Source organism: Branchiostoma lanceolatum, chromosome 8 (assembly GCF_035083965.1).
Source record: "Branchiostoma lanceolatum isolate klBraLanc5 chromosome 8, klBraLanc5.hap2, whole genome shotgun sequence".
Classification (NCBI taxonomy): Eukaryota; Metazoa; Chordata; class Leptocardii; order Amphioxiformes; family Branchiostomatidae; genus Branchiostoma; species Branchiostoma lanceolatum.
In genome coordinates this window covers 9366800-9377656 of record NC_089729.1, presented here as the reverse complement: position 1 = coordinate 9377656, position 10857 = coordinate 9366800, and the positions used below count along the sequence as shown (strand labels likewise).

Sequence of the window (10857 nt, the reverse complement as noted above, 5' to 3'; positions counted from 1 at the left end):
TTTTAATATTCCCACAAATGGGGACCATTTGGAAACAATTTTAGGATTACAAAAACTGTATTTACAGGTTTGCAATAGCAAAACCTGTCTTTGGGGAAATCAAAGGTCCTTTCCTCCATACCTCTCATAAATAAACAGTACTGTAACATGGTATGAAGCCACTCAAAACCACAAGTAGACAACAGGTACATTGTAATCTTTGAAAATTTATTCTCCGTCTTCCATAAAAACATTGGTACAATGAGAAAAAGGTCTGAGATAAAAATTTGTTTATTTTTTTTTCCATCCTACACCACGGCACACAGCACATAGTCACGACCACCACCTCAGATGCAGCTAGAAATCATGGGGACATCCCAAGTGGGGAGTCAGTCTTCAAGTTAATCACCAATTAGCTTCCACACAAATACTCAAAAAAGAAAAGCACCCAAGCGAAAAATAAGTTCCAGCTTAAGTTGCCACATTAACACTGTCAAGCGTGCGGCGCACTACAAGGTCAAAGATCATAATCCAGTGCTTACAATTAGCAGCCTCATGCGATACTGACAAGGCCTCCACCACAGCATTCTACAAAATGTACATTACCAATACAAACAGGTTAGACCTCCAGAAAAATTCATTTGTTAGGGTGTTAAAAATTCTTTTCCACCATCTCGATCCTGATCTCGGCTACAATTGTTACAGAATCAGTAACTTCTCAGTTCATGGAATGGTAAGCATTGATCAGTCAGATATTTTATCATTACATTCTCACATCATTCTCAAGAGCAATTTTCAAACATGATTCTACAGGGCAGGCTATGCCTGGTCCAACCCTCCTCCAACACAAGCCTTGTCTGGCTCATACCCTACTACTTCTCCACAACTACTTGTCGTCATCGCCCTCTGTGATTCTGAGTTCCTGCAGTGGTTCTGATGCTTGTTGGTCCTCTTGGTCATCTTCCTTTAGTCCAGTGGTCTTAATTGTCGGCACCTGAAATAAGGAAAACAACAACTTAAAATTCATGACAATATGTCAGACCTGGTGTGGGCATGCATTATTCTTTAAATTGTATTAATTAAAAACAACATGCTTCACACTGCTGATTTCTCCTGTGGGGTTATCCTAGCTAGCCTCTGGTGCAACATCTACAGATGAGTGGAAGTGAGTGCTGCTACCGTCACCACATGCAAGTTGGAACCTACAGAATACAAGTGCCCGGACAGACGGCATGCATGTGCATGGTTAGTTGGGGAGGGGGTTGGGGCGCACAAACCATTCAAGCATCTGACCTCATCATTAGCAACAATGCCGCCCTCTGTTTGTTCACTGTCTGTTGTTACAGCGTTTTCTGTTACAGCATCTTGCGTGCTGTTGACTTGTTCCTCCGCACCAGCCTCCTCTTTAGGGGCTACGGGAGGGTCAAAGGAACAACGCACCCGTCACTACTGCACCACCGAGATGCCAAACACCTCACATGCCTCAAACTTCACGGTCTGACACAACATAGCCTTGGTTTTCAGACTTTCCTGATTGAAAATTTAGGGCATGCTACGAGTAAGTTTTCATGCCATTTGAGTCTTTGACTGCAGTCATGTCTGGAAGCTGTGAGGAACATGTAAGATTTAGAGCAGCTTTCAGTAAACCATCGTAATGGACCTTAAACCTCCTCAAAAGCAGTTCATCCTCCCCAAGACCAATGCTCACTGAAGAGACTTGAGGTAAAAGCAGGAATATAGCAAGGCAGCATTGAGGAATAGCTCTGTAGAGTCCACATGGTACACCACATCATAGACATGTGGTATGTGGCAGTAGTACAAAATCAAAATAGTGCTTATTCCCAAAATACAGTTTTGCTATTCACCTAGTACAAACAAGACAGATTATGAGTGCAATAATAAAAAACTGTGCATTCAATTGGTTTTAAAATATCAAAAAGCCTCAAAAATTTGTAAAACATAAGTAGTGTTCTCTGCTGATCTATAAAATGAACAAAATTGTAGTGAACCTTGGGGTTCAATGATGGGGTACTGAATGAAGGAAAAATGAACATCAATCAGGACTTACCTTCATCTACAGCAGGCTTGTCTGCACTGTCCTCATCCGGGCCTTCTTTTGACCTACAGAACATGTCAAGTGTTCAGGTTACTACTTCCTTCAAAGAAGCAGTCTTACATCTACCCAAGTGTCCAAGACTTCGGAATACACATATTTTCTAGAGTTAATACTAGAAAAGTTAATTTTATTCATTCTGGATATGATTAACACATCTAAATTTACATCACTAATGAAAACATGAAATATGAAGGAAACAATCTAGTCCGACAGAAAACCACATACTAACTGTATGTAGTGATGTGCTCTTTCCTTAGTAGCAGTAAAGAGCAAATCTACTCATCCACTTACGCTATGTAGTCCTTGATGTCGTCCAGTGTGATGTCCCCGACAGAATCCTTTGACTCATCCGCTGTGCTGTCCAGAATGCTGGTGTTCTCCAGGGTCTTCTGGATGTCAGCAAGCACACCTAACAATTCAATTCAATTCAATTCAATTAATATCTATCAAAACAACTGGCAGACAAATATCTGAACCATGTTGTTCTGACAGGTGTTAGATAGGTGTTTCATAAGATTATCCACTTAAAAGTTAAGATATGATCTAACATCTATGATTGAAACCATTAAAACACATTCAAATTCATCAATAGTCATGACACAGGAGACATCTCTGCTAATAGGCTATTCTTTGTAAAACATATTGTAGATATAAGTGATAAGTGAGTCTAAGAAAATCAACTCCTCTGTACTTCTCCCTATGATCATTTGTAGTAATGTTATGTCATTCTATGTCAGGGTTATCTCCCAGAAATCACAGAAAACTATTAGTAGACATGTTTATCCTGACAAAATAAATAATCTGAAACTGAACTGAGAAGTTTGAGGAATAGAAGTGTAAGCATACAATAGCTGATCTAATTCATACCTTCTGCTTCATGTTCAGATTCTGGCTTTTCTGGCGCCACAGCTTCTTCAGCGGGTGCTTCTTCAGTCTCATCCTCACTGTGGGGGAACCAGGTTAACACTTCAGCTGAGGAAACCAACATAGTTCTATGCTTCGGCCTTTAATACATACATGCTACAAAGTGCAAGCAAGACACATTGGCTGGGTTTACACACATTTTCGGAGTCGACTCCAAGTGGCTGAGTCGGCTTGGAACTGCCGAGTCGACTGAAAAACGTGTGAACCAGGCTTTTGTGAAGGCATTTTCTTGGGAACTGAAGAAATTTTGCAAATTCTACCTTTGTACAGAGAAAAGAAGTGGGACCCTTCCTGTCAATTAGTGATTCTTTAAGTAATTCTTGTTCTCCAAATCCTCTGATTTTTGGGACATATTTGATACACACACTTTTGTAGCATGCTTGGTAATAAAGTTGATGCCTGTGCGCCCTGTTCAGAATAGATTTTGTGACAGTCAAAATCAAAATCACAACATCTTGTCTGAACTGGGCACAGCAACTGACATGTGAGTCCTGCAACACCTTAAAATCACCATGTAAGACTGAAAGAAAGAGCGCATAAGAACTAAACCCCAGGCCACGAGGCCCAGATTTTCACAGGGCATGCATTAGTGGTAAAATCTGCTTCCCTCCTCCTGCTGTACTGGTGCCAGGCAAGAGGAAAGACAGAACAGAGAGGAAGACTTAGCCAAGAGCTCTGCCTTACACTGGGTTTGGAGGGCTGGTTTCTACAACGATGGCAGGAACACTTGGAAGAGTCTCTGGTACACTGAAGGCATGGAAAATAGGAGAAGGGTCGTGAGTATGGGAATCAGGTCATGACAGATCACTAACTACAAAATCACTTGTAATCACGAAGGGATCTAGTACAACTATGATTTTCAACTGGTCTTGATTATCATGATTTTCGATTGGTTTTGATTATAATAATTAAGCACGAGCCAGTTCTGACACTGTAAGATGTGACCAGTTCTAACCTTGCTGGCTTCTCTTCCTCCGTCTTCTCCCCCTCCCCTTCGGCCTCTGCTGTTACTTCAGGTTCAGGTTCAGGTTCGGGAGGAGGCGCGGGTCGGGCTCCCTCCGGTAGTTCTAACATACACAGGGGTTCCACAGCCACCCTGGCCGACAACGTGCACCGCTGCAGTTCCGATGGTGACAGCAAGAAGAACGCTGCAGGAAAATACCTACATTAGTACCACATTCATGTCCGGTACAAATCCTTTACTTCTTGCATGTGAATTTATCCTTTCTTTTGCTACCGAGAAGAAAAGTGACATCATAAGATGGGTTTTCTCTTCAAATCTGTTCCACTCTATGTGAATACCATACAAAGTATTACACCTTGTTACTTAGTAGCATTCAATGAACGTGCAGAAATAAGAGGTTGTCCACAAAGACTTAATCTTATCTTTCACAGAACAAGACATCATAAGCAAACCTTCTGTCTTGTGAAGACAATTTTGACATAACTGGTTCCACTTTAATCTGATGCAATGAACAGGATACGTGCATTGCACAAAAATAGTTTCTACAAATGTACAACCTTCTGTATTGTGGATAAGAAATTGTGAAGGCTGTATAGAAGTTGTATGGAATGTGGTATCTAATCTTCACGAGGAAGAAGCAGTACCTTCTCCATCCCTGGTGAAGATGGTGGAGGTGATGCCGTTGATGTCCTCCTTTCTCATGCAGGTGTGCTGCACCTGTCTGCGCAGCTGCGGGACGCTGAACACCAGGAAGTCACCCACGTTGGTCACCAGGCTCAGGTGCTGCTCCACGTGCTTCTCATCTGAAACAACAGGGGGTCTTGTGGTTAGGGTTGTTAGATTAGAGTCTAAAGGTTCTGGGTTCGAATCCTTCGAAGACCCCGATGTTGTTACCTGGGAAAGGCACTTGGCATCTATTTGTTCACTCAACTTTGGTGAAAAGGAGTACCTACACTGTAGCTTTGGAATGTCCAATCGAATAGAACATGCTTCTTGTCTGGAACAGCAGGTGGCAAGGTGGTCTTGTGGTTAGGGTTTTTGACTCAGAATCTAAAGGTTCTGGGTTAGAATCCCTTGCATGCCACAATGTTGTGCCCTTTGGAAAGGCGGTTGATAATGATAACAATCCTATTGCAAAGCAAACTTGCTCTATTTCACATATGGGAAGTATCCTAAAAATATTGGACAATCCTGGTTCTAGATCTTAATTCAACAACTTCTTTAGCTGGACCCCCCCTGCCCCAACACAAACACCCAAAAAATTGACACAAATCCATTCACAACTTTTAGAGCTATCCTGTTACAAAACCAACCAACAATATAAACAGCAAACACTTGTAAAACAGGTAAAAGTGACAGTTGTTTCATAGACTTACCACTGCGGCTGCGATATTGTGTGAAGCCGACCTTCCTGACCCTGACCCCTTCCTTGGCAGTCAACTTGTACTTAGTCTTTTCCTTCAGTCTGGGCAGGGTGAACACCTTGAACTGTTCCTCGCTGGCCACCACCACTGTGTGCGTGCCGTTCATGTTGGGGGCGTCCGCACGCTCATGTTTGACGTCCATGGGGTCGGGGAGGGGTACGTTGCTGCCGTCCATGACGCTCAGAGCCACCACCGGCGCGCGATGCTTCAGCTGGACTTCTTTTCCTGTGATACAAAGGTCACCAACAAGCACACATCTTTAGAGGAAGGACTTACATTATGAAGCACAGGTTAACATTTACTGATCTAGATACAACCTGCACAAGTGACCACCTCTGAGTAAGGGCTATTGTAGCAACTTCTTGGAGGTTACTTACATTTTTCGTGTTGACTCCTGTACATAGTGGTCACCTGTTTACTGTGACCATTTTCTTTGTCCCCAAGTTTGACTGCACTGCTATTAGACTAAAGAATTATGGTTTTTCACATCAGCCCCATTAACTTACAGCTACCTTCAACCACTAATTACATTGTTACCCATGTTTCTCCAATGGATCCTGTCACAACTTCAGCATATTTTTTATCTGTTTATTGGTTTGGCTGTTCAGCACGCACAGCCAGGGCTGCCCAATTAGTCTGTGGCTATCATTTGTGGTATGACAAAGACAAGACATTACAATGGAATTTTGACATGGACAGCATAACAAGCTATAACAATATTCTAAGTACGTGTACTCTTTTGGACTTCAGCAAAATTTCACGACTATCAAAGATCTTGAGTGTCGTACCAAGTTCTGCCACCACGTCCTCCTCCTCTCTCTTGTCTGCCTCTGGCATGGTCACACTGTACACGAAGATGCCGCCTGAGTTGGTGCCGGCCCACAGGGACAGCCCGGCTGAGGCACCTTCACGTAGGAATGTTTCTGCAAACACCAGACATCTCACCTGCAACAGAAATAAATTGGTCTAAAAAAAGAAGATACCAAGCGAAGCTTACTTCAGAAGGCAAGGCTTCTGTTATTGTTATAATCAATCAGTATCTCAACACTATACCCTCTCATGCCTTTTTGTTTTCTCAACACCGTGTGAAAATCTGCAGCAGGTATCATCAGCCCGAAAATAATTTCATCAGGTTGGTAGAACATAGGATATTGGGTTTTTTTACACAACCAGTACAGAGCGCCACCTACATCGGCTACCTATAGCAGCGAGAAGCAGTTCTCCAGTCAGAAGCTCTGAAGAGGGTGTCTGACTGACACCGAAACGTCAGCAGGTGAGAAGTGACTGGTTGTGTAAAAAGAAAACTCCAATATCCTAGGTATTATCAGATATCTGTAATCATGGATAACTTTTTTTCCTGTAAACATGTATCATGATCAATCAGATAGATGCTATCGCAACCAGATGAAGGCTCACCATGCTGGCCATGTCTCCGTCTGGTTGCCTTGCCTCCACGAGCCTCTGTACCGGCGCCGCTGCCTCCTCCCCCTTCTCTGGCGCGTCAAGATCTGTCGTTGGCACTGCCTCCACTCTCGGCTTGGCTTCTTTTTTAGATGGCGTACTCCGTGACCCCCGTTTCCTCAGGCGTCTTATGGACTCCCTCAGGGACTTCTTGAGCGATTTGCGCCGAGACATGCTGCTCTCTCCGGTAGCTGAGAGGTCATTGGGGTTCAAGGTGCACTTGGTGAGGATCACCTTCTTCTGTAGGTAGTCAAAGATGGAGAAGCCATGGCTGGTTCCAATGGCAAGCCTGAAGGACAACAAGGTATCGTCAACGATGCCCCCTGCTGATCCATCACAGTACTACAGCACTCCAAGAACCAAAAACTACTGGAAGCAGAAGACTAATGAGTCGAAAGAAGAGCTGCAAAACTTAACCTGTTGCAGTTAGCAGCTGCCTAATATAGTGTAATTAGTGAGCAATGCCTTCTGAGTCATATGAGTCTGCTGCAAACAAAAGTGCAGATCTTCAACTCTCTTTTACAGTTTCCTTTAAATTACCTTTCAAAGGAGTGTTGGAAGAATTTACAACAGGTTAGTAAGGGTAACCTTCAGCCTTCTAAGGTAGCCTTTTGGTGCCAAATTTGTATGGTTAGCCAGCTGGCAGAAGGTTAGATTAAAGGAGTGTTGTAGTACTTACAGCTGGTTTTCGGAGTGGTTGGCGAGGGCGGTGACCGAGGCGGGCGGGGTACACTGGACCAGGTGTTTGGCCTGGAACCCAGCTGGAACCTTCACCGTGGTGCTCCTGGGGGTCAGACTGTCGTGACCTTTCCACACAAAACCATCACGGTCGTTCACAATGTTCACAGTCGTCACCTGAGCGGAAAAGGACAAAGAGTTAAAACCAGTTTGGTACAAAACCATTGCGGTTGTTCACAATGTTCACCTGACAGAAAAGCAGAAGTAGTTAACACCTGTTTGGTACAAAACCACTATGTTCATTCACAATGTTCACAGTTGTCACCCGACTGGAAAAGGACAAATAACACCAGATTTTTTGTGTTAAAAATTCATCTTGGGAATGTTCACAGTCATTATGTGTTGACACCTGGTTAGTACAAGACAATAGCTACCAACAGTTAAGTGGAAAAAGAGACAACACCAGTTAGCTTCAAAAGCATCACAATTATTCACAGATGTCCCATATGGGCAGAAAGTGGATGCTAAGCTTTTACAGCTATTCATCATCATCAGCTACTAGCAGCTGCACAATGACCACAACTGCATACCCTTGATTGTTGCTGCTCAATCCAAAAATTATGAAAATACTGAATGGGACAGACAATAGTTTAAAGCTGGAGACAACCCTGGAGTTTATATAAGAAAACTTGACAAAGATACACAAACTCTGCTCACCTCCAGGTCCACCTCAGCCTCCTCTGTGTTCATGTCCATCAGCACCACCTGTCCTGCAGTACCGGCCAGCACCAACGTGCCGCTCCATGGACACAGCATGATCTTCTGCACCCCCAGCCTGGGGTCGTCACTGTAAGGGTCAAAGGTCCCCACCTGGAAAACACAGCACAAATTCTTTAACATCTACACATCATTCAACAAGATTACGAAAACATCATAAGTAAGGTGAGAACTGTGGAAATACAGTCAAACCTGTACAAGTGACCACACCTCTACCTGGCCAATGTGACCACTTTTTGGTACAATGGTCCCTTGGATAATTTTCTTACCGACACAAACCTTAAAAATCCTATCTATAGTGACCACCTGCCTACATACAATGTAGACCTGATTTCATTGGTCCCTTATGTGGTCTTTTGAGGCAGTTTTAACTGTATACAGTGCCATCTTAACACATTAGCAGACAGAAGCAGCTCATCATAAAAGAGAGAGCCTGACAGCCTAGATTTTACAAAAGGCCTTTGACTTCCTGGTGTCTGAACATGTATAGCAAACTTTTGGATCACTACTCTAGATGAAATGCAGTTTGTTCGTATAACAAGATGATCAAGATGCTAACTAGAAAGAACTAACCTCATATTCAACAACAAACAAGTCGCTCTCTGTTGTCCATATACTTCAGCCTTCATCACGTTCAAATGAACAATCACCTAGGAGTAGGATACGTGATCTTATGGACACCTGATGTCAGAATTGTTTGCATCTACCACTTAGGAAGAAAAAATACAGACTTACTTTGCGGAACGGCGGCCAGTCCTCCTCCCCAGCGTCCGCTGCAGCCACCACCTCACTGTCGTCGTGTGTGCTTAAGTAGGCCTTGGTGTCCAGTTTGTACAGCAGACGCAGCGCCGGCGTGGACACGTCCCAGAACCGCACTGACCCGTCCTCGTGTCTGAGGGAAGGGGGAATATCAGGAATTTTCTTTGAAATGTTCAACTATTGAACCATCCTACATAGTCTTCACCTCATTGACATGTCAATTCATACTTTTGGTTAAAAATCTGCTTCTCCAGTTCTTCCCTTTAGTCACTTCCCTTAAGATTTATAAATAAATAAATAAATAAATAAATAAATAAGTAAATAAATAAAAAGTCACTGACGGAAGATAGCGGATGCTGTCTGAAACGTCTGACTTTAAAAATTATATCCAGGTGCTTGATTCTTTTGGTGTAATGTTCAACATTGCTGTTGGCGGTACAGTCAAACCTGTACTGCTGTACTAGTGACCACTTTTTGATTGGAACCAGCTGGCCACTTCGTAATGGTCCCTTAGATCTTTTTTCAAAGAAGAATGGTTTGAGTAGTAGTTTTGATGTCTAGTCAATCTGACTACACAATCGGCTGAGCCAGCTAACCGAAGACAGCTAATTGGACACAGCATCTTCGAGTCTCTTTCATCACTACATAATCACAGGGACAGGATGATCAATCGGATGATCAATCCAGCTCTCATCTGGAAGACTAGAATATTTCCTGTCTTGAGCAATAACGTACCCAGTCAGTAGCAGGTCCTTAGATGCAGGAGTCTCTGACAGGACACTTCCTCCCTCAATCGGCCACTCCTGAAAAACACACCACATTAGCTGCTTCCACATGAGCTGTGACAGTCATTTAGATTACAACAGCTGTAAATCATTTCATGACTTCAAAGATCTTTTCTAGTTCATAAGGATTTAAGAAAGGTAACCTTTATTCACCAAGTCACATGAGCTACAAAAGTCATTTAGATGATAGAGGTCTGCTTCTAATGCACTACTCAATTTCCACAAGCTTCATGTAGCTAAACATAGACTGTTACAAAAATCATTTCATGTCTTCAAAGATCTTTTTCTAGATGCTAATAAGGTTTTGTTTTAAGATGAAAGGTTATCTCTATCAATAGTTATCTGCTGGGCTACATATATCAGCCACCCTGAATACATCTCAGGGTGATATATTCAGCCTTCTAAAGAGATCTCCCATCGAACGTACCAAAGTATAATGCACACCCACGTATCTACACTAGAGATTACTCAAACAAACTGTTGCAAATGTGGCGGATGTATGTATCGGCAGACCGCTGTGCACTGAGGTTAACATTGAATCGTCTCACATATTTGTAAAACCTGTCATATATGATACGGATATCATCCCTACCCTGCTGGTGTGGTTGGCAGCCATCTGTGTGTCCCCCGCGGCCACGATCTTGTCCCAGAGCTGGTCGGGCACGTTGGTCTGTACGCTGGAGCACGTGATGGCGGAGGAGTGGAGGGAGGACAGGTACGGCATGCGGAACGTCGGCCAGCCCTCCGACTGGAGGTCCATCAGGACCAGCTCCTCTTCAGCCAGCACCACCAGGGTATGGGGGTCATCCCACTCTGTATGGAAAGAGGATACAGTTATGTCAAAGGCACGCAACATATTACAGGGAACCAAGACATCTATAGTAGGCTTGCTTTTCTAAATCAAACAGTTTCAAACTTTTTTCTACTGAGGCCAAAATACGTCTTGCATCATTTTCCAATGTTTTGATGCTTAGCAGTTCAGAATTTAGA

General features: G+C 43.2%; 1 protein-coding gene across 5 annotated transcripts in view; it reads right to left on the bottom strand.

The window, feature by feature from the left end:
- Positions 1-186: 186 nt before the first annotated feature.
- LOC136440230 (lethal(2) giant larvae protein homolog 1-like) overlaps positions 187-10857 on the bottom strand; it is a 32194-nt gene continuing 21523 nt past the window's right edge. For 2 of the 5 annotated variants that reach the window (XM_066436125.1, XM_066436126.1), the window contains exons 10-25: positions 10460-10680; positions 9818-9885; positions 9059-9215; positions 8264-8416; positions 7548-7723; positions 6824-7157; positions 6196-6352; positions 5360-5632; positions 4628-4786; positions 3975-4167; positions 3704-3766; positions 2963-3039; positions 2387-2504; positions 2048-2100; positions 1273-1391; positions 187-973 (exon numbers count right to left, since the gene is read on the bottom strand). In XM_066436125.1, the coding sequence (XP_066292222.1) occupies positions 866-973; positions 1273-1391; positions 2048-2100; positions 2387-2504; positions 2963-3039; positions 3704-3766; positions 3975-4167; positions 4628-4786; positions 5360-5632; positions 6196-6352; positions 6824-7157; positions 7548-7723; positions 8264-8416; positions 9059-9215; positions 9818-9885; positions 10460-10680 (2429 nt within the window). In that variant the 3' untranslated portion in view covers positions 187-865. Of the gene's footprint in view, positions 974-1256; positions 1392-2047; positions 2101-2386; positions 2505-2962; positions 3040-3703; positions 3767-3974; positions 4168-4627; positions 4787-5359; positions 5633-6195; positions 6353-6823; positions 7158-7547; positions 7724-8263; positions 8417-9058; positions 9216-9817; positions 9886-10459; positions 10681-10857 lie in introns of all 5 variants that reach the window. The other 3 variants (XM_066436128.1, XM_066436130.1, XM_066436127.1) reach the window with 3 other exon arrangements.